The sequence below is a fragment of the Musa acuminata genome, chromosome BXJ1-1, assembly GCF_036884655.1.
Source record: "Musa acuminata AAA Group cultivar baxijiao chromosome BXJ1-1, Cavendish_Baxijiao_AAA, whole genome shotgun sequence".
Lineage (NCBI taxonomy): Eukaryota > Viridiplantae > Streptophyta > Magnoliopsida > Zingiberales > Musaceae > Musa > Musa acuminata.
In genome coordinates, this window is record NC_088327.1 from 14,736,678 (window position 1) to 14,763,786 (window position 27,109).

The window sequence follows — 27,109 nt, forward strand, 5'->3', positions numbered from 1 at the left end:
AGTATCTGCAACACAAGATTATAAGATTTGGCACATCATATTGTAATGGCCTCGTGTCCATATCTCTGCTAGGATAATTGTTCTTGGACATAATGATCTACACATGTAAAAGTATTCTTGCAACACACCAAGATTAGGAGCTAAAAATGCTACACGTGTGAAATAGTTCATGCCAATAAACAATACATCAAAGTGGAATAAGCATTAAGACAGGCAAAAGGTTGCTGAAAAATAAAGCGAGAACATTTCTGGAGAAGCTAAGAGGGTTTAGCTTTTGTCTTGATAAACAGTATAGGAATTGGGATGATAAGATGGTGAAAAGAGGCTTCTTGCATATGCGAGATATTGTCACAATAATATATATTGATTTATTAATTTCGGTAAGTTTGAATCATGAATTGAAAATATTTAAACACTTAAGTTAGTGTTAGTAGACTCATCTATTCTCTAAAACTCCATTTAGATCTTCTCACGCTCTCATATCTTTCGATGTAACATTAAATCATAAAATTATTTTCACTTTCACATCTCTCGTCCTCATCATGAAGGTGATGATTTTACGCCTTGACATTACCTTCTAATTTAACTCATTAATTTTATTGAATTGAAATTACTTATCCAAAATACTTAAACCTAAGTTAAGATGATAAAATACTTATCTATCATCATAAGTCATTTGACTTTTTATCCAATTTTGGTAAAGATTAAATCTATAAGCAATGAAGTCGTAGAGAATACAAGGATTTTAACTTTATTGTTTGCGGTGCATATGAAGGCATCTGAAATATGGAATCAGTGTTCTCAGTGTTGGGAATAGCACAAGAAACACTTTGTTAATGTTGGGGATCAGAGCGCCATCATATAATTATCATGATTTAAGATGATCGGGAGAGCTTCGGATTCTTACATCAAAGTTATGGACCTAAATTTTCATAGAGAATTCATCTTATATATATTTTACTTTCTTGTTAGATTATAGTAAACTTTGAACATATAATATATTTATATTACACTTTGGGCTTGAGCCTTTATGGGATTATTAAAGGGTATATCATGCACATAGTAAAATATATTAGAGTGGACATATGTCTCATCTCATGAATCTTTAATTTTTTTTTTAAAGTTATTTGACATTTATATAAGGGTGGACACTTATTACCATCCTATCGATTTATACCCATCATTTTTCTAAAAGGAACTATGTGTGGTAATAATCTAAGGATAAATACTTATCTTCATCTTATGAATCCCTATCCACTGTGTTATAGAATAGGGGCATGTGACACTCATCAAAGGAACATTTATACTTATAAAGGCATTGTAAACTTCATATTTTAAAATTAATAAATGAATGAATAAATAGTTGGGAGCTTACAGTAACAAAACACGTAATGTGAGATATCTAAGTGAGGAACAAGTCGAGGAATATGATATATTAACTGATATATTAACTCAAATATGATTGATTTAATCCTTTAATTATATTTTGTCTACAACTATATATATATATATATATATATATATATATATATATATATATATATCGTCCTTCCACCCAAAGTGAGTTTTCTCACCTCATTTACTTTTCTTAATATAGTTATTTTATATTTATTTAGATTTATTAAATATTATTTAAATTAATCAAAAAATTAATTAAATTATGATTGAAAATATGAGTTAACATCCTCACATGTCTTTTCCAAACGTTTTGATTTCATCACCTCTCACTATACCTTTGCTTTTTATTTTTAATTATCCCACCCTGCACCACTCACCCCTATTTTAGCTAATCTAGCATTTTGGTGCCTGCAAATGCAGTTTGTCAGCTAGATTATATATATATATATATATATATATATATATATATATCTGAATTCTTATATTGGTAGAAGAAGTTGTTTCCGAATGTGCGCAGGAAGATGGCAAACTAAATTTGCACCTGTGCCGTGTATATATATGTATATCTCCCCACCCACCCTAATAGCTGCATCCAAACTACTGCCTTCAGGGACCGCCATGGCTGTCACGGCCATTACTTCCCATACGAAAAGCTTCATCCATAAACTCTCACGTTCCACTGAATCTATTCCCACCCTCGTCGCCTCTCTCTATCGATTTCTACTTTTTCAGGCTAACCCATTCTGGATCCAGTCCTGCTACTTCTTCTCTTTGTCTATGGCTGGTTTCTTACTTCTAAAGATACTGCCTCTGAGAGACGTGACGAGTAAGCCTACCAACGTCGACCTGCTCTTCATGTCGGTGTCAGCTAACACTGTCTCAAGCATGGATGCCATGGAGATGGAGGTGTTCTCCAACTACCAGCTCGGAGTTCTAACTCTTCTAATGGTGACCGGAGGAGAGGTTTTCGTTTCCCTGCTTGGTCTCCACTTCGCAAAGATCAAGTCCCAGAAGAAGGATTCTTCACTCGATGCATCTGGCATGGAACTCGCGACTCTCTCCGATGAAGCTGAGCTTGGACACCAGAAACCCGACCTGATGCCTCCCGACATGACAGTACTGGACATGAAATCTAGCTCTAGAAAGCACCTGTTCTTTGTGGTGTTCGGCTATCTCATAGTAGCTCACGTGGTTGGTTTCTTGCTCATCCTTGTTTACCTGCGACTTGTCCCAGATGCCGGATCTGTGCTTGACCGAAAGGGTATCAATGCGTCCATGTTTTCCATATTTACGACGGTCTCTACCTTCGCCAACTGCGGCTTCGTGCTCACCAATGAGAATATGGTGGTGTTTAGGACTTGTTCTGGCCTCCTACTGATAGTTTTAGTGCAAGTACTCGTCGGAAACACGATGTACGCCTCGAGCTTGAGGGCAGTCATCTGGCTCTTGAAGAAGCTCACCAAGCGGCAAGAGTACGATTACCTGCTAAATAACTATGGGGAGATGGGTTATGATCACTTGCTTCCTGGCCCTCATGCATTGTACTTGGCAATCACCGTGGCGGGGCTTGTGCTGCTACAGCTCATACTGTTCTGCTGCATGGAGTGGACGTCCGACAGCATAACTGGGCTGAGCACGTATCAGAAGATCGTCGGTGCCATGTTCCTGTCAGTGAACTCACGCTACGCTGGAGAATCCATTGTTGACCTCTCAGCTATCTCTCCGGCCATCCTGGTGCTGTTTGTCGTGATGATGTTAGTACACCTTTTTTTTTTTTCTTAGATTATAAATTTTTTTAATTGGATAAGATATATAATAGATTGAATTAGATTTTGACTATAGTTTATAAATCAATAAAAAGAAAGTTTAATTATGATAGGATTCTTTTGAAGACTTAACATAAAAGAATATCTTAATTATTTGTCCTAGACCATCTAATTTCGTCTATAAATTGATAGGATCTCTTAGCGACTTAATATGTGACGTGACAACATACAAAAGAGAGATTATAGATCTTCTTTTTGATGTTGATAAGAAGAGGAGATGGAGTTATCAAACAGAAGAAGAGTAGGACAAGTTTCAATCTTCAATATTTCTTTCAAGAAAATTCTTTACAATTTCAGAAACTCTCTATCTTTCATAACCCAACATCTGGGGTTTATATAGTCCCCAAAGATATATTACATTAATTGTATTCAAGATGAATCATTTTCTTTCAAGAAATCCTTTCAAGAACCAATAACCAATTTGACTTATCTTTCTATAGACTTTTAATCCATTTTTTCTTTTTGATGTAATGAATCTCCCTCTTAATGCAATGAACATTTCTTTTGATAAAATGAACCTCTTTATAACACTTGAACAAGTTTAATTCCAACATTCTCTCCTCTTAAACTTGTTCCATCTAACATGCTAAGTTTCTTTCGAAGTTGTTGAATATGTACTTCTTCTTCAATAACTCCATTAAGAAATACTGATTTGACATCTATTTGTAAAATTTTTCATTTCATTTGAGCTGCTATAGAGATAAGTAATCTTACTATCTCCAATCGAGCAATTGGCGCAAATACTTCTTCATAATCAATCTCATATTGTTGTTTATATCCCTTTGCAACCAATTTGGCCTTGTATTTCTCCACCTCTCCTTTTGCATTTCTTTTTGTTTTGAAGATCCACTTAACACCGATAGCTTGGTGGTCTTCTGGAAGTGTAGTAAGCTCCCATGTATTATTTTTGTTAATGGTATGAATCTCTTCATTTATAGCTTGTCGTCATTTTTCATCTCTATAAGCTTCTTCGAAGGTTAATGGATCATATCATACAAAAAGATAAAATAAAGAAAGTTCATCATTGTTAGTATCAATCCTTGGAGTCATATCATATAGCTCCTAAATTGGTATTGTCCTTCTTATAATTGGACTTCTTGAATCATCTGACCTAACTGATCTAAGTGATGATTCTAGCAAAGTCACTTCGGTGCTTGCTTGTATTATATCATCTTCTTCTGAAGCTACAGCTTTCTTATGCTGCTCATCACTTTTCCAGTTCCAAATCTGTTGTTCATTAAACTCAATATCTTTTGATATCATAACTTTATTCGTAATAGGATTGTAGAGTTTGTAACCACTAGAATTCTCCGGATAACCTAGCAAAATGCATTTCTGACTTTTATCCTTCAATTTTGTTCTTTTCTCTTCTGGTATCTTGACAAATGCAATACTTCCAAAAATCCTCAAATGATCAACTCTTGGTTTTTGTAAGCTCCATGCTTCTTCTGGTGTAACGTTATCAATTCGCTTTGTCGGAAACCTGTTAAGCAAATAAACTACACAAGCAATAGTATCACCCCAAAATTCTTTCGGAATTTTTCTTTCCTTTAACTTGCATCGAACAATATTAAGGATAATCCTTTTTTTTTTTTTTTTCTGAGACACCATTTTGTTGAGGTGTGTATGGCATGGTGAATTGATATAGAATTCCATTATTTCTATAAAAACTTTTAAATTCATTTGATATATATTCACCACCCCTATATGTTCTTAAACATTTAATCTTACAACAACTTTATCTTTCAACCAAATTCTTAAATTCTTTGAATTTGCTTAAAACTTCTTTCTTTTCTTTTAACATATAAACCCAAGTTTTTCCACTATGATCATCAGTGAAGGTAAGAAAATACCTGCTTCCTCCAAGTGATACTGGATTGATAGGGCCACAAACATCCCATTGTACTAGATTAAGTCAATTCCATGCTCTTTTTGTCCTTGTCACTTTAAAAAGCTTTCTTTCTTGCTTACCCACGACACATACTTCACACAATTTTGTTTGACGATCAATTTTTAGCATTCCTGTCACCATATTATACTTCTCTAGAAGTTTCAAAGCCTCAAAATTTAAGTGAGCATATCGAAGATGCTAAAGTGTAGAAATATCCTCAATATCAGCTTTAAAATAATTTGATTGATCAAAAATACTTAAATGCAGAGGAAACATTCTATTCTTTGCCATTTTCACATATGATATCAATGTTTTATTCTTGTCACAAATTGAGAGAGTCATATCTTTCATCTCAATTTCATAACCTTTTTCAAGTAATTGTTCCAAGCTTAAAATATTATTTTTTATATCAGGAACATAATAAACATCTGAAATTCATAATTCCTTGCCATTATTAAGTTCAAGGAGAATTTTACTTTTGCCTCTTACTGGCCTTTGAGATAAATCACCAAATGTAATGTTTCCGGAATAACTTTTATCCATTTCTGAAAATAACTCTTTGATGCCACACATGTGATTTGAAGCTCCTGTATCCAGATACTATGCCATAGATTGATCCTCTTTCAAATTATCATAACTCATTAGCAAAACTTAATTTTTATTTTTTTCTTCCTCAATAAAATTTGCCTTATCACCTTGATTATTAGGATTATAATAACATTCATAAGAGTAATGTCCATACCTTTTGCAAGCATAGCATTGTATTTCAAACCTTTTAGAATTTCTACCACGTCCACAGCCTCGGCCATGTCCTCGACCATAACCTCGACCTCTTTGGCTAGAATTTTCTCTAGCATCTTTATTATTTGGAGATTCTTGATTGGTATGATTTCTGCCTCCTCTTCCTCTTTGTCCTCGTCCTCTTCCTCTTTGAGAATTTGATTCTCCTTTATTTTCAAGAGCAAACTTAGCTTGTAGTGCTTACTCCATAGTTTTGTCTTCTACTCTTTTTGTAATCCTTTGTTTATGAACTTGAAGGGAACCCATAAGTTCTTCTAAAGACATTTTTTCTAAATCATTAGATTCTTCAATCGCAACAGTAATAAAATCAAATTTTGGATCTAGAGATCTTAATATTTTTTCTATTACTCTCTGATCATTTACTTGTTCACCATTTCGTCTCATTTGATGAACAATAGAAATGATTTTTAAGAAGTAATCAGAAATAATTTCAAAAGTACCTTGTTGTAATTTTTCAAACTCGGCTCGTAAAACTTGTAGACGAAGTTTCTTTACCTTATCAACACCATCGAATGCTTTTTGAAGCATTTTCTAAGCTTCCTTTAAAGTATTTGCTAGACCGATAATCTCGAACATTGTATCATCAAGCCCTTGGTAGATCGTGAACAAAGCTTTTTTCTCCTTCTTCCTTCTTTCTTTGAGTTGTTTCCTTCTGCATTCATTGCTCCTTCTTCTGTTGGACTTGGTTCAATAAATCCATCTTCTACAAACTCCCATACATCTTGGGAGCCTAGAAGAACCTTTATTTGGATGCACCATATGTCATAATTTTCTTTTATCAATCTAGGGATTTGGAGTTGGATGACACTTGTGGAAGAGGCCATAGCTTAACCTATACTCTGATACCAAATGTTGATGTTGATAGGAAGAGGGGATAGAGTTATCAAATAGAAGAAGAGTAGGACAAGCTTCAATCTTCAATATTTCTCTCAAGAAAACTCTTTACAATTTCAGAAACTCTTTATCTTTCATGACCCAACATATGGGGTTTATATAGTCCCAAAAGATATATTACATTAATTGTATTCAAGATGAATCATTCTCTTTCAAGAAACCCTATCAAGAACCAATAACCAATTTGACTTATCCTTCTATAGACTTTTAATCCATTTTTTCTTATTGATGTAATGAATCTCCCTCTTGATGTAATGAACATTTCTTTTGATGAAATGAACCTCTTTATGACACTTGAACAAGTTTAATTCCAACACTTCTCTCGTCTCCCCTTAGTCCATATTTCATTATTTATAGTTATCTTATTAAAAAATAGGAAGAGATGATAATACAAGTCTAGTTATCCTTATAAATCAATATTGCTATAGTTTTCAAATTGAACGATGATATACTTGTAGATTAGATAAAAGTTTTCTAAATGATATCAAAAGCTATACACATTTAAATTCAATCTATGATTATTTGATTTTAGTGCTTGATATTAAAGTTTTTTTACGTAACAAAAGCATGATTAGAAAAGCATGATTTTAGTGCTTGAACGATTCATCTGTGTTATTGATTTGCTTTTCTATCTCATTCATCTTATTGCTTGCAAGTGATGCAAGGTCTCTTGCCTAATATAGGTAAAGCCGGGGATGGCATGCTGCCCATGTTTGATTGATGGGCTACCATCGATAGCTTGTTGTTGGCGATAGCACCATTGAGGGCGGTAGTCTCTATTGGTCATCGGCCATAGATTAGACAGATGGCTACTACAGTCAATGACTGTAGTGTCCAATAGCCTTGGCAACATAAGTCCTATGATGGTGCTGCTATGTGTGGCAATTGCGATTATGGGCAGCAGCTACCTTGAGTGGCATCACTACTACCTACAATGGTAGGATTTGGCTATAGGTGACACTGCACACGCAACAGTGCTACTTCATGTGATAACACAAGTGTAGGAAAATTTAGGGGCGACATCACATGCTCAACGAAAGAATAGAAAATAAAAATCTCAAATTTCTCAAAAAGGTGTTCATCGTCGTGCGAAGATTGGTGAACAAAATCCACGAAACTGAAAACCACATATGAGATAGTTGTGTTACTTAGAGAGATTATATATCCCTGAATCCCTGTAGATCTGTAGGAGAGAATGAAGGAGGTCTAACGCCCTCCTCTCTAGCGATGATCCACATAGTAGGGCTATTGAATCTCAGATTTTGATGATGAAATCAATTGGTAAATTATTTGATCTAATCTATATGTTGAGATAAGTGTGTAGGATTAACTACGATAGTGGTAAGGCATAAAGCATATGTTATGCAGGAGTCAAAGATCGAACAATATGTCGAAGATTCGGACAATGTGTCGGAAGTTTGCCGAAAGCTCGTCGAGAGTTCTTCGGGAGCTTGCTAAGAGTTTGTCGGGAGTTCGTCGGAAGTTCGCCGAGAAGTTTATCGGAAGCTCACCGAAAGTTCACCAAGAGAACAATTGACATACTAGATAGAGATTGCTTGTTTACATATCTTAATTATCGTAGTTAGATCATAAGTTGAGTTAGGATTAGGAGGTAATCCCACTAACTCAGTTAGAGGACAACCTATTTAGCACATGAAGTCATGGCTGGTTGTGGCACCGCTAGGACCAATGGTGGCACCGCTTGGGACTCAGTCTCCTAGGTGCTCTAGGTGGTGGTACTATTAGCAATTAATACTGTCAAGAGGCGGTATCGCCCTGTCAGGTAGTGGTACCACCATAGCTCGATCTCCGAGATCTGTCAAGTGGTCATACTGCCCATACTGAGCGATGGTACCGCCAAGTGTCAGTCTGCAGGCGGTAGTACCGCCCAATAATGACAATGGTACATTAGCACCTTGAAATCCAAGGATATGATACTTTTTGGCTCCAATTCTAAAGCCATTGGGGCCTATAAATACCCCACCATTTTTTGTATGAAAGGGCACGAAAGTGTGAACAATATCTTAAAGTCTTGAGGTATTAAAAGTGTTGTAAAAGTGTAAAGAGTTCTCCACCTCCCTTTCTAGTATTGTAATAATTCAATAGAGGTATGAGGCTTATAAGGGTTATCTCCTAAACTCATAAAAAAGAGAAAGTGCCATAAAGAGATGGTTGGTTTTCGCCTATTGAAGTAAGACCATTAGTGGACGCTGGTGATCTTAACGGAGGAGGAATCGAAAGTAGATGTAGGTCACAATGACTAAACCACTATAAATTTCAGTGTGCTCATTTCTATTCTGCTTTTCATTACTGTCATTACTTTCTAAGTTAATTGCTAGTTCATTTACTCTAAAGTCAAGCACTTTTCGAGATTGGTTTTCAACGAATGAATATTTTATAAAATCGATGATTTTTCTATTGTACTAATTCACCCCCCCTCCCCTCTTAGTGCCGCTCTTGATCCTAACAATTAGTATCAGAGCTCAGTTATTCTCAATTTGGTTTAAAACCCAAGAGAGATAGCTTTTGCCGATAATCTAGAGAGTCATTCTATCACTCGTCCTCAAATGTTCAATGAGACATATTACACATATTGGAAAACTAGGTTGAAGATATTCTTAATTTCTATGGATTTTGAGTTATGGAATATCATTGAAAACGGATTTCAAAAGTCCTCTCTTCTAATGAGCGAATGGAATGACTTAGAGAAGACTTTCTCTTTGAACGCCTAAGCTATGAATGCTTTTTTTTGTGCTTTGGATAAAAATGAATTCAATCGAGTTTCTATTTGCGAAATGACTTATAACATTTAGCATATACTTGAAATCACACACGAAGACACAAGTAGGGTTAAGGAGTCAAAAATCAATTTTTTGATTCATAGTTATGAATTATTCCCGCATGAAACCTGTTAGGATTAAGAGCGGCACTAAGAGGGGGGGTGAATTAGTGCAACGGAAAAATTATAACTTTCAATAGTCTACGTTTTGATTAAAACCAATTCCGACGAAAATCGTTTCGTAAGGAGTTTAACTTGAAAGTGTATGAGAGTGTAGAGAAGGCAGTAAGAAAGTAATGTAGCTTGCAGTAATGTAACTTGCACAAATTGAAAAGCAAACTAGAATTTAGAGTGGTTTGGTCTTTGTGACCTACATTCACTTTCAGATTCCTTCTCCTTCGAGGTCACCGGCGTCCACTAATGGCCTTCCTTTAATAAGCGAAGGCCAACCACCTTTTACAGCTCTTTCTCCTTTTGCCGGGTTTAGGAGACAACCCTTACAAGTCTCACTCCTCTTTCTTGGATGGTTACAAGGCTAAGAGATGAAGGAGGAGAACTCTTCTCACTTTTACAACACTTTAAGACTCAAGAATTCAAGACTATGCCAATGCTTTCGTGCCCTTTCATAAAAAAAAGGATAGGGTATTTATAAGCCCCAATGGTTTCAAAAATAGAGCCAAAAAGTGTCTCATCCCAGATTTCCAATGTACTAACGGTACCACTGCCATTACTAGGGGGTACTACTGACTGCAGTCTGACACTGGGTGGTACCACCGCCTGATCGAGCTCGGAGACCGAGCTCTAGCGGTACCATCGCCTAATAGGGGCAGTACCACCGTTGGCAATATTAAATGCTAGCGGTACCACGGCCTAGTCTGGGCGGTGGTGGTTTCAGAAATAGAGCCAAAAGGTGTCTCATCCCGGATTTCCAAGGTACTAACGATACCACTGCCATTACTAAGGGGTACTACCGACTGCAGTCTGACACTGGGTGGTACCACCGCCTGACCGAGCTCTAGCGGTACCATCGCCTGATAGGGGCAGTACCACCATTGGCAATATTAAATGCTAGCGGTACCACGGCCCAGTCTGAGCGGTGCCACCGCCCAGACTACTTGGGGGACTTGGTCACCAGGTGGTGCCACTACCGACCATGTTTTTAAGGGCTGAATAGGCTGTTTAATCCGGCCCAATTCCGGCGAGCTTTTGGCGAACTTCCGGCGAACTCTCAGCAATGTTCCGATGTACTCCCGGCAAGCTCCTGGACTTTATAACGATCTTCTTGGCGAGCTCCGATGAGCTTCTTTGGCAAGCTCTTGGACTTCTCGGTTAGTTCCGACAGAACTTCCGACGAACGTCCAGACTTTCGACGAACTCTTGAACTCCCAACGAGATCTCGATCTTGACTCTAGCATAACACATACTTTATGTCTTACTACTATTGTAGTTAATCCTGCACACTTTTCTCAATATATAGATTAGATCAAATAATTTATAATTGACTGAATCATCAAAATTCGAGATTCAACAATCTCCCCCTTTTTGATGATGACAATCAATTGATAACGGAGTTAACCTTAACTCCTATCTATATGTTATACTTGAGAAAAGACATTCTTGAATTCAAGGCCTTTGAATTTAAGAATCAAACCGATAAGTTAAGTTTATTAAACTTATCAACATGCACATCATAATTCCTATCATGATCTAACATTCTCAAAATATGATGCCAAATATTTATCAAAATGATGTCAAGGCATAATATCCATTTCTAAGTATGATATTTCAAATATGAAAGATGATAAAGATAGCAATTCATCATCCTATGGCGAGATATCAATTGTAAAATACCAAGTTAAGCTCTAGATATCTTATCATAATGAATAAAATTTATCAAGCAAATATTTTAAGTATATATGATGAAATACATTGCATACATTTGTCATCAATTTACCATATTTTGGTATTATTTCTCCCCCTTTGTCATCAACAAAAAGGAGAACAATTCAATAATGCAAGTATGGTAAAAAAAAATTCAAGTTTCACACTTAAAAGTTCTCATCATTAAATGTTATCAACATTAAAGTGATAGATTCCATCAACTTCTCCCCCTTTGTCATCACAACTTTGCATGAAGAAGAGGAAGGAAAGTAAGGAGGGAATCCATTAAAAACTAAATTTATGAAATGATTTAAATTAAGTCAAAAATGATAAATAAGTTTTCGTTAAAATATGCTTTCATTTTGACAAAGAGAAGGGATTCATAAAAAGGATCAAGATATCTATACGAAATCAAATCCCCAATCTTGCAAGTAATCATCGCACACTAAAATTCATCTTTCAAGAACCAAGATATCCATTGGAATTCAGAAAATTCATCTTTCATGAGAGGAATAAGGAGGAATTCATAGGAGAGTATCACATGAAAGAGAAATTTACGAATAAAACTTCATAGTGAGAGGAGCATTGCATCAAATCCATTTCTCATTAAAAATTCATAAGAGTGAAATTCGTGAGAGATACATTTGTCAATGAATTTCATGTATCAAACATCATTAAGTGATGGAGCAAGGATATGAAGTAAACTTGATATCAAGGAAGATAAAAATAAAATAAATTCATGAAAGCTCCATTTATGAAATACAGAAAGATAGTCCAGAAAAGATATACATCAAATTCATGCATTTGGATAAATTAACATTCCTAACTCTCTTCTAATAAAATTATATTGTTCTTCACTTAAATGTTTTGTAAAGATGTCGACTAATTAATGTTTCGTATCAATAAACTCTAAGATTACATCATGATTATTGACATAATCTCGTATAGAGTGATGTCTAATATCAATATGTTTAGTTCTAGAGTGTTGAATGAGATTTTTTGTTAAACATATTATACTTGTGTTATCACATTTTATGGAAATATTTTTAAGATGAATCTTATAATCCTCTAAAGTATTTTTCATCCACACAACTTGTGCACAACATGCACCAGCTGCAATGTACTCCGTCTCGGTTGTAGATAGTGCAACCAAGTTTTGTTTCTTGGAAGACCAAGAAACAAGTGCATGTCTTAAAAATTGATATGTTCTGGATGTGCTTTTTCTATCTAATCTACATCCAGCAAAATTCACATCAGCATAAGCAATTAGTTCAAAGTTCTCGAATTTTAGATACCATAATCCTAGATAAGTGGTTTCTTTAAAATATCTAAGAATTTTCTTAACTGCTTTAAGATAAGATATCTTAGGATTAGATTGAAACTTAACATAAAGTTCTACACTAAACATGATATCCAGTCTAGTTGCGGTGAGGTATAGTAAACTTTCTATCATACCTCTATAAGCTTTTTGATCAAAGCTTTCTTCACTTTCATCAATGTCTAACTTAGTGGAGGTACTCATGGGAGTATTGATAGCCTTTGAGCTATCCATATTAAACCTTTTTAGCAAATCTAAAGCATATTTTGTTTGACTAAGAAAAATATCATTACTTAGTTGTTTGATTTGTAAGCCTAAAAAGAAAATTAATTCCCCCATTAGGCTTATTTCAAACTCTAGACTCATACTTTTGGCAAATGATTCCCATAAAAATTCATTCGTGGAATCGAAAATAATGTCATCAATATAAATTTGAATAATAAGAAAATTATTTTTAAAATTTTTAATAAACAATGTAGTATCGACCTTGCCTTTAGAGAAATTATTTTCAATAAGAAATGAGCTAAGTCTCTCATACTAAACCCTTGGGGCTTGTTTCAATCCATAGAGAGCTTTAGTCAATTTAAATACATGATTAGGGAGATTATCATTTTCAAATCCGGGAGGTTATTCAATATAAACTTCTTCAGAAATAAAGCCATTAAGAAAAGTACTTTTAACATTCATTTGAAATAACTTAAAATTATTACTACTAGCATAAGCAAGGAGCATCCTTATGGCTTTTAATCGTGCCACAGGAGCAAAGGTTTCTTCATAGTCGATACCTTCTTCTTGGTTGAAACCCTTGGCCACTAATCTAGCCTTGTTTCTAATCACAATACCAAATTCATCTTGCTTGTTTCTAAAGACCCATTTAGTACTAATAACTAAATGGTCATTTGGTTTTGAAACAAGCTTCCATACCTCATTTCTCTCAAATTGATTTAACTTTTCTTGCATTGCGATGACCCATGAATCATCTTACAAGGCCTCGTCAATGCATTTAGGTTCAATTTGGGAGAGAAAAGTGACATTTGTACAAAAATTCTTAAGAGAAGAATGAGTTTGAACCCCTTTTGTTGTGTCTCCCATGATTAGCTCCTTAGGATAAGCATCTACATACTTCCATTCCTTGGGTAAGGATGTTTCGGAAGAAGATGCATCCAAGTTGCTAAATGAAATAAAGGTTTCATTTAAATTCAAAGCATCAAAATTAACATCATCATCAAGATCATTTTTCTTAACTTCAGAAACTTTATTAAAAATAACATGAATGGACTATTCTATAACCAAAGTTCTTTTGTTAAAAATACGAACGACCTTAGAGATAGAAGAATAGCTAAGAAAAATTTCTTCATCGGATTTTGCATCAAATTTACCTAAGACATCATTTTCATTCAAGATAAAGCATTTACATTCGAAAACTTTAAAATATGAAATGTTGGGATTTTTGTTATTCCACAACTCAAGGAGTTTTGGAGAGTAATGGTCTTACTAGAACCCTATTCATAACATAGCATGTCGTATTTAGAAATGTTCATAAGGGTAAATATGTAGATTTAGAAGAATTGAGTAATTTAGAACCAATTCAATGGTTTGCTAACCTATATATCCTTACAATTCTTCAAATAAGTGAACCTAATTTATCCTAGACTTATTAGGTTATTTTACAACAACTTACATATGAAAAACATGATAGGGTATCCACTTATCTCTTAGGATATCACATACCCATTACGAATAGCGTAATTTGCAACCTCATTGGAATTTTTGAGAAAATAAGAGGTTGTTACCTTAGAGGACAATGAGATGAAGAATCAGTTGAGACCACTTATTCTGAAACCTTATGTACCATTTTTGGTAATCCAAACTTGTTTACTACCTTTTAATATCAAATTGCTTCATCACATCTTGATAAGTATTATACTCCTAAAATAATATCATCATGATGAAGTTAGCCAAATTAAAGTAGGAACGATGTATTGGATTATGAAGGGATTGGTTACTTGATATAATAAAACATAATTGAACTATCAAAAAAGGATATGATACTTCCATATGGTGGCTTGATCACTAGACTAATCCATGCATATGACATAGTCATTCCATCTGACGAAGAAATCTTGAAACTAGATAGGTTTAATATCATAAATAGAAACCTGCTAAGAAGATTAAGATGTATAGTCAGAAATGGGGCTTGAACTAGATTATCTAGAAGGACTGACCACCCACCCCACCTGATCCAGAATCTAAAATACCATTATTTAGGGAAAACCAATCTCCTCCTACTAGTCCCTTTGAGGCAACACCTCCAATAGAGCAAGCATCCTCCTCATTTGCTGACGCCATAGGGACTCGAATGGATCGAGTTGTAGCAAATTTATCAATAACTTAATACTTTGTTTAGATATTTTGATTTAACACCACCTGAATACCTAATGTATGTCTTTTTATTGATGACAAAGGGGGAAAAGTTGACAGATCCTCCTTAATATTATGAACTGTTGATGTTGTGAACTCTTTAATGTTGTGAAATATTTAATATTGTGAACTTTTGATGTTGTGAACTCTTGTTGTGAACTTTTGATGTTGCAAACTCGTTAATGTTGTGAACTTTTGATGTTGTTAACTCTTTAATGTTGTGACCTTTTGAATGTTACAATGCAACGTCAGATTCTCTTTAATATTGTAAACTTTTGAACGTCACCATGCAATAATGTAAGTATTATAAAGGTTATAATGACGTATCATACAAGTAGCGATGTAAGGCTTGCCCAAAGTATTTTATCATGAAGTAATGAAATTGTGCATTTAATACCTTGATGACTTGAAACTATGATGATGCACAATACATGAAATTTCTAAATTAAAATCGATTAAGTCTTGAATTCAAGTTTGTCTTTTCTTAAATATGATATATAGATAGGAGGAGTTAAGGTTAACTTCATCATCAATTGGTTGTCATCATAAAAAAAGGGGAGATTGTTGAATCTCATATTTTGATGATGAAATCAATTGGTAAATTGTTTGATATAATCTATATGTTGAGATAAGTATGCATGATTAACTACGATAGCGGTAAGACATAAAGTAGATATTGGGCCAGAGTCAAAGATCGAATGATACATCAAAGATCTGGACGATGTGTGGAAAGTTTACTGGAAGCTCGTCGAGAGTTCGTCGGGGTTTCGCCGGAAGTTCACCGGAAGTTCACCGAGAAGTTCACCGGAAGCTCGTCGAGAAGTTCGCTGAGAGAACAATTGGCATACCGGATAGAGATTGCTTGTTTAAATGTCTTAATTATCATAGTTAGACCATAAGTTGAGTTAAGATTGGGAGGTAATCTCACTAACTCAGTTAGGGGCCAATTGGGCCCTTAATAGGGCTGAATTGGGCTGGTTGAAATAGCCCATTCAGCACCTGAAGTCATGGCCAGCAGTGGCACCACTTTGACACGCACTTAGCTGGTTTTGCCTAAGTCGTGCGGCACCCTTGCGCGTCCGTCCGCAAAGGTCAGCCTCCCCGAAGCCTCCCATTGTCCCTTAGGACCAACAAAAGAGAGAACGGGTTAAAGAGAACGCCTCAATCGGGATCCACAAGCAAACATGTCCGAAAAATACTTCATAGACAATGCAAATTACAAACAGACTTTACAAGCTCTGAACAGTGGCACAACAAAGGGTAAAATGGTCCATTATAGACCGAAAATCTCTCGCACGTGTCCACATGACACAACCTTTATTTACAAGCCTAAAGAGGCCACCAACCCAACTAAAATGGGACTATTAAGCCTTCGGCCGCCCCTCTACCTGCTGTACAAGGCATGAACATGCCAAACGACACGGACATACATAAGCATTACATCAAACACCCTGTTTCGAAGTTTGTCCGTGACATTCTCCCCCACTTATCCCTTCGACGTCATCGTCGAAGCCTTTGTGAACACTGCAACTCTTCGCCTTTGCTGAGTCTTCAATCTTCTGCTCTAGCTGCAATGCGCCTCCTGGCTCCCAGCTGCTCTCCGCTGCTGTTTCTGAGTAGTCGAACCTTTGATCCGCCATGCTGCTTCAACTCACCAATAACTCTGACTCTGGTGTGGGGTTGGCTGAGTTGTGTTGATCCTTGTTGATTCCTGCGGATCCCCCAAAATGAAGGAAAAGACCATCCTTACTGCGCCAGTCTCTCAAAAATTCCACATGCTGCTTGAACTGGGTGGATGCTTGTTGGAGCTTTAACGAGTATCGCATCACAAACTTATGAAGTTTTGGGTCCTTCCTCCACAACATCTGCTCATTGACTCTTCTTTCAGTTAGTTGTCACATCCAAGTAGGTTCGCATCACTTCCGCTTTCGATTGGCATTTCGTTGGGAAATGAAGCGGACAATCTACTCTCAGTAGCACTGATCACCGTTGGTGAGGATTTGACAACTGTTGTCTTCCATTCTCTTCGAAGGGTCTTTGAACTTGTGCAGAGCTCCTCTGCTGGATAGATAAGAGAATTGGGGTACTCGGTTTCGCCCATTCTCTTAAGAGTTGAGAAGGCAAAGGTTACTTGACTTCGCCCGCCTCCTCGAGGTTGTACTTCATGCATCGAGCTGGTTACTGGCCTTCACCTGCTCTTTGCTCACACTTCTAAAGCACTTGAAGTGTTTGCACTCCTTGCGTTGAGTTAGTTACTGTGATTCACCTTCTCAATGCCATTGAACTTCTGGAATGCAGGAAGTTTTCACCCCAACTTGGAGTAATTCTCTGATAGATGAGGTCGCCTCTGGGATTGTACCGTCTTCTCCATCAACCCTGCCGCCTACTCCACTGAGTAGCAAAGGTACAGCACCGCGTACTGCTTGCTTCGTTCCTTGGTCGTGCACTCTTGCATGACCCGAAGTCCTTCACTTACGGCTATCTTGATGAGAAACTTGTTGACACCGGTCTTACGAAGTTCTTCGGCCTCTGCCCTTCAGCCTTGTCTCGGTACTTGAAGATTGTCTCTGCATTCTCCACCTCCTCGGCCCCTTTCACGACCAAGCGCTCTCCCTCCATGAGAGCAAGGGATCAATGACTTTCACGGAAGTCCCGCCTCTACGGTACCATGGCGCTGCCATGCCCATGATCCTACTATCCGTCTCCTCGCATCTGTATCCCTTTTCTTCATGATCAGTAGATATGTCTCCGTGGCACTCCTCTGAGTCCACCTCCATTCTGACTGATGCTTGATTTTGGGTAGCTAAGTCCCGCTGGACTCGTCATCGCTTCCTCGCCCCTTTCGACCTCCTGCTTCAACACCTCTGTGTTCACCAAGCAGTCCGTTTGGTCGATGGAAAGACAGACTGTAACTCCCATGCATGGCCACTGCCATCACGTTGTAGGGTTTGCACCGATTCTGTTCTCCTTAGCTTCCTTGGTAGCAACGTTCGCTTACTCGGCCTTGTCCTCTGACTTGCCGGGCTCCCTTAAGCGAATATGAGCTCTAGAGCAGTCCAACTCTCCAGCTGCTTCGATCATACCTCTGCATGATCAAGTTCCTCCCATGGAACTCACTGGTACTTGCATTCGAACTTTTCCTTTGGTGGAACCCAGCCCCCATATGCTGATGACCAAGGTTTTCATCCGATGCAAAATTCGATGCACGCACGGAAGACCCGCCTCTGCGGTACCATGGCCTTCACTCCTTGAATCCATAGCCCTTCTTGCCGTCGTGTTGTTCACCGAAGTGGAGCTCCCAGTAGCTCCCGATCATACCTCCATATGATCTAGTCCCTCCCGGGACTATGTCGTGTGTGTCGCATTGCCACGAACTGTTCCACCACGATCCGCTGCACCATGTCGCCTCCTGGTGACATCTCCATTGCATTCTGATCCTTGTGGAATAAACTCGAATTGTGAACCCTCCATGTGTGGCCTCTGCCAATACATCGCAGAGTCCCCTCCACCTTCGATTTTGTTCGCTCCTTTGGCAATCGACCTTCATCCACCCACTCTTGGGTCACACCTAGATGAAGCACCGCTCTAGGACAGTCCGTCGCCTAGTAGCTCCCGAAGTCCACCGACTTCACTGTAATTTGTGCACCATTGCCTGAATCCTGGGCCTCTGCCCCTACCAGCACAATCTCCGCTGCGCACTGCTTCCTTCATGGCAACTTGAATGGCAACACTGTGGCATATTCTTCAAGAGTACCCGCCTCTGCGTCCTCTTGCCCCGTGCTAAGGCCTTCTGAACCCAACTTCGCCTCCGCAAATTGAGTCGCCTTAGTTCCTCCATCAAATGCTCCTCCGAGATAAGGTGCATGTGCCCAGAAGCTCCCTTCGTCTTTGGCACCATGCAAGATGAGTCCACTCCGTCAGAATGAAGGACCCATGGAACAACATGATCCTGCTCTTGCCTCTACAAGAGTTCATGTCCTTGACCTCTGTCTAAGGAAAGCACTGTGCCTCTGCTCCATGTTCCAACTTCTCTGCTGGCTCCCTTCATGCGGCTTGGGTACTTCGCCAAGTTACACCCAAGTTGCTCCGCTCCTCATTTTTGCATTGAGTCGATGGTGGCCCTCGTGCCCACCATTCCACGGGTCAGCCCTCCCTTGAGTCCGATCTCCATATCGACTCTAAGTGTGCCTTCATTTAAGTTGCTTCAGGTCGCTCCCCCACTTGATCTCGCAATGCATCCACCCATGCATTCTCTCGAGCGAGATCATGTGACAACTCCTCGCTGCTTGCTCGGTCCATTGAGCTTCGTGGAGTTGTTGTTTGTGAGGTACTCCTCCTCAACATGTGAAGTCCGTCTCACATGATTCTCCCTCTGGAGAGCCGAGACTTATCCCTCCTGGATAACTATCCCATTGGAGCAACATCTCTCTTCGTTTCGGAGACCACCATCCCCTTGGACTACTCCGATCTGCTGAACAAACTGTGCATTGTTCTGCCTCTTGCAAACGCACTTGCTAGATTGCGCCTCCACGTCAATACAGCCACCGCTGCACCCCTCAAGGCCTAGCAACATGCTGAACTCGTTGCACACTTCAGCCTCCTCCGAACGTATCCTTCGCATGCCGAAGAGAAAGTTTCAATGCTCCATGGCACTGAGTCTCGACCGCCTTGGGATGGCCACGAACAATCCATCGTCCGCATACAAGCCCATGCATGAGTACCGAATTCTTCGAGTTAGCAATTCCCCTCACCTCTGTGAGCTTTGCACAACTCTTTCGGTCGCTGAGCAACTTATTCCACTTTGCATGATCTCGTCCTTTTGCCAAGCGCCTCGCTTGCCTTGAGCACCATCAAGTAAAGTTGTCAACGTTGAGCCATAGCTCAAACTCAGCCATCCCAACCTTTGTGCGCTCCGCATTCTTCCAAGTTTGCCTGTTCTCGTGGTGCCTCTTGCGCGAAGGGTTGGCCATTCCTCTGAATGCCAATGTTAGATGCCCGCTCCTTTGAGCGACTCTTTCCCTACATCTCCATGCCCGTTTTCACTCAAACGGTCGCGCGTTACTGACTGCCCTCAACGCAGCCCCGCTAGGTCCCCCACGTTTGCATGTCAAGTGTTTCTATGAGTGCTTGTCCCGCTCTGATACCATATGACACGCACTTAGCTGGTTTTGCCTAAGTCGTGCGGCACCCTTGCGCGTCCGTCCGCAAATGTCAGCCTCCCCGAAGCCTCCCATTGTCCCTTAGGACCAACAAAAGAGAGAACGGGTTAAAGAGAACGCCTCAATCGGGATCCACAAGCAAACATGTCCGAAAAACACTTCATAGACAATGCAAATTACAAACAGACTTTACAAGCTCTGAACAGTGGCACAACAAAGGGTAAAATGGTCCATTACAGACCGAAAATCTCTCGCACGTGTCCACATGACACAACCTTTATTTACAAGCCTAAAGAGGCCACCAACCCAACTAAAATGGGACTATTAAGCCTTCGGCCGCCCCTCTACCTACTGTACAAGGCATGAACATGCCAAATGACACGGACATACATAAGCATTACATCAAACACCCTGTTTCGAAGTTTGTCCGTGACAGCTTGGGACTCAATCTCCCAGGTGCTCTAGGTGGTGGTATCGTCGGTAGTTAATACTGTCAGGCGGTGGTACCATCCTGTCAAGCGATAGTACCGCTAGAGCTCAATCTTTAAGCTTTGTCAAGCGATCGTACAGCCCAGAATGAGTGGCGGTACTGTCCAGTGTCAATCTACAGGCGGTAGTACTGCCCAATAATGGTGTTGGTATTGCTAGTACCCCCCGAAATCCGAGGATATGATACTTTTTGGCTCCAATTCTGAAGTCATTGGGGCCTATAAATACCTTACCCTTTTCTGCATGAAAGGACACGAAAGTGTCAACAATATCTTGAAGCCTTGGGGTGTTAAAAGTGTTGTAAAAGTACAAAGAGTCCTCCTCCTGCCTTTCTAGTATTATGATCATTCAAGAGAGGTATGAGGCTTGTAAGGGTTATCTCCTAAACCTGTAAAAAGGAGAAAGCATTGTAAAGAGGTGGTTGGTCTTCGCCTATTAAAGGAAGACCATTAGTGAATGTCGGTTACCTCGACGGAGGAGGAATCAGAAGTGGATGTATGTCACAATGACCGAACCACTGTAAATTTCAGTGTGCTTATTTCCATTCTACTTTTCATTACTACCATTACTTTCTAAGTTAATTGCTAGTTCATTTACTCTAAAGTTAAGCACTTTCTAAGATTGATTTTCAACAAACAAATATTTTATAAAACTAATGATTTTTTTCGCTACACTAATTCACCCCCCCTATTAATGTAGCTCTTGATGCTCCTCAAATCGCTATCCAAAACTTCACACCTACTATCAAGGAGGAGAAGGTGAGAGGAGAATATGAGGTGACAACCAAGAAACCTTTAGCCTATGTATGTTTGGTTCTCTCATATTTATAGAGGCCCCCTATTAACTTAACCCTAATGGATCCTGTCCTATTGGGTATTGGATCCCTATCCAGCTACCCAAGTCTCTTAGATTAGTGGATCTCTATCCAATAATCTCTCATTGCCTCTTATTGGATCTCATTCATAGGATCCAATAATTCATGAGCTTATTGGATATCCAATAAGATAAGGGCTTTAGCGGATATCTCACATCTGAACCTCTACTCGTCGCAATGCATACTATATGTGTGTGTCCCTCTAGGCCCAATATTAAGCTGGCCGTGAGTTATACTTGTCAAAACTTCTTCTAGCTCAATGAATTATTATCTTTATAATAATTTACTCGGCTCATCGATTACGAACGTACTCAACCACTACGCTACAATCCCTAGACGATATAGGGGAATCCAATCCTTTAGACTTATTTGTCCTCGGTTATTATATATCTATAGTCCCTCATCCATTTAATACCCTAGAGATTGTATATTAGGCATGGTACTATCAGGCCTATACAGTTTCTATCTGAGTCTCGCTCTAATCAGATTCTCTCGGAGAACTCTTTCTCTCTCAATTCGAATGACCCTAGCTAGGGATTTATCTAAGCACAAATACATAAGATATTTTTCTTATAACACCAAGAGTGGATGATCCTCTATCGACACTCAATAGTCCTTGTAAGGTTGGCTACCACTCCCGATGACTAGTTGTGTTAGATCTAGAACTTCCAAGCTTATAAGTCCGGTATAAAAGAATGGAGTATTCATATAGGATATCTTTGGTGTCTCAAGTCTAAGGACTATGTACATCACTAGGACAACGAAATCGCTATTTGATAATGAGATATTATTAACTATCCATCATTCTTTGAGTGGCTCAATCAGTGAACTCATTCTCTAATGAACACTTGCACTGTAGCACTAGTATCCCCGCACGAGCAGCTATGAGACTAGTTACCTCCATTATATGGAGGAGTATATAATACACCAGTCTGTCCAATTATCTTGATGTCTCTCTCAAGTAACCTATGACCAGGATTATTTAGGGTCTGTGTTTAAAGGTGAATCATTCTCATTATCATGATTTCATCACGATTCGATTCTCATTACACAAATCCATGGATATATATGTATATATATATGTATATATATACATATATATATATGTATATGTATATATATGTATATGTATATGTATATATATGTATATATACATATACATATACATATATATACATATACATATACATATATATACATATATATACATATACATATATATATATATACATATATATATATATATAAAGTGATAAAATACTAAATATAATAAGTAAAAAGTATGTGTATCATGTCACACGCGTCATCACTCACATGATTGGCTTGTAAGGCACCTATGACTAACAATCTCCCACTTGATCTAAAGTCAATCACCTATGTGTCTGATCCCCATCGGACCATTGTGATGCTCAAAGACAATATGAGACAATGGCTTTGTCAGCAGATCTGCGATGTTATCTTCGGATATAACTCTTTCCACCGCTACATCTCCTTAGGTCACATTCTCTCTGATCAGGTGGAACATTCTTAGAACGTGCTTAGACTTCTGATGAGACCTAGATTCCTTCGCTTGAGCAATCTCTCTGTTGATAAACATCTTCATCCAGACTCCCTCCTTTGCTGCCTCTACTACAACAATATACTCCGCCTCTATAGTTGAGTCAGCAGTAGTATCTTGCTTGGAACTCTTCTAGCATACTGCTCCTCCATTCAATGTGTGCATATATCCTGAATTCGACTTGTTATCATTGATATCGGACTAGAAACTCGAGTCTGTGTAGCCTTCAACCTTGAGGCTACTTCCTCCATATACCAGTAAAAGATCCCTAGACCTTCGTAAGTACTTAAGGATACACTTTACTGCTTTCCAGTGCTCAAAGCCTGGATATGCTTGATACCTGCTCGTGACACTTAGAGCATGCACTATATTAGGCCTAATACATAGCATAACATACATGATAGACCTTATCGCTGAGGCATAGGATATCGTATCCATGTTCGCCCTTTCTTCAAGAGTCTTTGGGGACATACTCCTAGAAAGCGATATCCCATGTCTTATTGGTATGAGACATCTTTTGGAATTTTTCATATCTTTTGACAATGGTGTCTGTGTACTTGGACTAGGACAAGCCAAGCATCCTCTTGGATCTATCTCTATATATATATGAATCCCCAAGATATAGGATACTTCTCATAAGTCCTTTGTAGAGAAGTGTCTAGATAACCAAGCTTTTACTATGGATAGTATTCTTACATGATTCTCAATAATCAGGATGTCATCCATATATAACACCAATAAGGTGATACCACTCTCATTTACTTTCCTGTACACATAAGGCTCATCTTCGTTTTTAATGAAGTCATAAGATTTGATCGTATTATCAAATCTTATGTTTCAACTTCAAGAAGCTTGCTTCAGTTCATAAATAGACCTAAGCAACCTACAAACTATATCTAGGCAATCCTTAGACATGAATCACTCGGGTTATATCATATACATCTCCTCATCGAGGTTGTCATTAAGGAATGTGGTTTTTACATCCATTTGTTAGATCTCATAATCATAGTGTGCCACAATAACTAATAGAATTCAGATGGATTTTAGCATGATTATGGGTGAAAAGGTTTCATCCTAGTCAACACCTTGTTTTTAATAATATCTCTTAGCCACTAGCATTGCTTTATAGGTCTCTACCTTTTCATCTACTTTGATCTTCTTCTTGAAGATCCACTTGCAACTAATGAGTACAATACCTTTGGGTGCATCAACTAAGTTTCAAACCTTGTTGGAGTAAATGGAATCCATCTCAGAATTCATGTCTTCTTATCACTTCCCGGAGTCTATACTCGTAATAGCCTCCTCATAGGTTTGAAGATCAATATCCTCAACATCCTCTCCTCTAATATGTCCAACATATCTCTTAGGAGGATGAGATACTTTGCCGAACCTGTGTAAAGTCAAAACTTGTATGCTAGGTACTTGAATAGACTCGGGCTATGAAGTGGTGCTTGAGCTAGGTTCTCCAACCTCGTTCAACTCTATCACGCTTACATTATCTTCGTCAATCATACTAAGTCCATAAAGGTAGGTAACTCTTGTCGATCACCACTCCTTGTGATTCCCATCCTGTTCGGCCTCCAAATCACCATGATCTCGAGGGACTCGACCAATCATGATGTTCGATTAAGTCAACATCATCGTTATAAGATGAGTCTAATTCGATAATATACCCTCGAGGGACTCGACCAAGCATATACCTTGTCCTCATGTCACCGATGACTTCTCTATATCGTAGGCAAGATAGTGAATCACGATATAGGTGAGCCTCGAGAGACTCGACTAACTCAACCTACGTGGAGAATCGGTCCCTACCTATAATGATGGAAGGCCACGTGGGTCAATCTAATTATCTCATATTTACCGACTTAATATTATCGAGAGAAGGAGATTTTAATTTGGTCTCCTAATATGACATATCATACATATAATATTTAATATATATCTACATCGCATACAAATTTAATATATAGTCCTTATTCAAATATAACTAATTATTCTTACAAATCAATATCATTGTAGCCCTCGTACTTATAGATCAAATAATTTTTTTAAAATAATATCGAAAGGTACTGATAAGGCCATTGTCCCTTATCAAGTACCTATATCTAAACTTTGATACATGATTATATGATTTCAGTTCTTGATATTAAAATTTTCACACTTGTGGTATGAGGTGACACACTGAAGGCCATCACATGTGAACACCTAAATGGTAGATGCCCAGATCGCACTCAAACTCTTGTCAAAAGAGAGAGCCCTAGAGACTTAGATGTTCAATTTTCATGTATCATCCACAGATGGCCTTAATTTGCAAGACATCAAGAACTTGTTGAACGAACGAATTCACGAACTTAACTGTGTTACAGGTATCTTCCTCCGTATACTTGTTTTCTGCCCAGAGAAGATGACAGGCGGCTCCTCGAGGATGGAGAAACAAGCAGGAGGACAACAGGCCTGGGTTTGATCCTCTCACCACTGTCTTCTATTGCCATCTTCACCATCATCATTTGCATCACAGAGAGGAGGCAGATGTCTCGAGACCCATTGAACTTTAGCGTCCTCAACGTAGTTGTGGAGGTTGTAAGGTACGTGCGTCCCGTCTCTCCAAGAAGCCTCGGAATCCCACTTTCTTCAGTTTCCTGTACCTTTATGCAGCTCGAACTTACACCGCAAAGCAGTCATGTTACTCTCTCTCTCTCTCTCTCTCTCTCTGGAACTAACAGCTTTGTGAACTTGTGGTAGTGCATACGGAACTGTGGGGTACACAACGGGCTACAGCTGCAAGCGGCAAGTGAAGGCGGACGTGCACTGCAAAGACGTGTCGACTGGGTTCTCGGCGAAATGGAGCAACAAAGGGAAGCTTGTGCTCATTGCTGTCATGTTCTTCGGCAGGTTGAAGAAGTTTAGCATGGGAGGTGGCAAATATTGGCAGTTTATATAGTTGTTCCACTGCGTCTTCTTGTATAATTTGTCTCGATCTCCAAGTCTGGTCTACAGTATTGTGTCCGTAATTTGGTCTTCCCATGACTTTTGTTTTTGTGTAAGATTGTTATATGTATAATATAATGTATGTAGATCTAGAATGATTTAGACCTCTTCAGAAGAATCCGATCAACTTAAACGTCTAAGTATACATGCATCAAGACCCATCTCCCATTGCATCAAACCATCATAATTCTCTGAGACTTCATTCGCTTCTCGTGTCATTTTAATCATTGTGTTAGCTCCACACAAATCTGATTAATCCTGAGAATGTACGTACACATATGTATCATTTTCTTACGAAGGAACTGAGAAGATTTGTATGCACGCTCTGTAGTGCTTATGGAAATGTGCGGTTCTCCCTAAGCCATGCTTACAACTCGTATCAGGGAACCGATTTGCGTCGACCCGGTTCGACCGGGTTGTAGCGTTACCACCGTTTTATTACAATTTTGGGAGTTCACTTACGCCGCGAGGATCCCATGACACGTAGGACGCGGTCCCACTTAATGAATGAATCCCGACAGGTCATCAAGCCGCAAAGAAAGCAGGACGAGGAGAGACAGCTGATCGAGGCACAAACCGACAAGTAAGCCGCAATAGCTTTTACGAGCAATACTTTTGCTACCTATGTCGATACCCAAGGCAATACCTGCAATTTTATTGGATACAAACGAGAGTTGATCTATTGGACGAGGCAATAAAGGGGTACGAAAAAGTGTCGTACTCGGTGGAATACATATTTGTTGCTTTTCTTTTTCTCCACTGGGCGGTGCGGATCCAAATCAACCTCCATTACCCGACAACCAAAATCCCCAAATTACCTCTGCATTGT

At 38.6% G+C, this 27,109-nt stretch overlaps 1 protein-coding gene across 1 annotated transcript; it reads left to right on the top strand.

The window, feature by feature from the left end:
* Positions 1-1,996: 1,996 nt before the first annotated feature.
* LOC135675810 (cation transporter HKT1;5-like) lies at positions 1,997-26,402 on the top strand. The gene is made up of 3 exons (XM_065186358.1): positions 1,997-3,152; positions 25,659-25,877; positions 26,035-26,402. Exons 1-3 carry the CDS (start codon positions 2,017-2,019, stop codon positions 26,231-26,233), a joined length of 1,554 nt encoding a protein of 517 aa, XP_065042430.1. The 5' UTR covers positions 1,997-2,016; the 3' UTR covers positions 26,234-26,402.
* The last annotated feature ends 707 nt before the right edge of the window (positions 26,403-27,109 follow it).

Coding starts and splice junctions, on each gene's coding strand:
- LOC135675810 (XM_065186358.1), top strand. CDS start 2,017: ATGGCTGTCACGGCCATTACTTCCCATACGAAAAGCTTCATCCATAAA. Junction 3,153..25,658: donor GTGCTGTTTGTCGTGATGAT/GTTAGTACACCT, acceptor ACTGTGTTACAG/GTATCTTCCTCCGTATACTT. Junction 25,878..26,034: donor GTAGTTGTGGAGGTTGTAAG/GTACGTGCGTCC, acceptor AACTTGTGGTAG/TGCATACGGAACTGTGGGGT.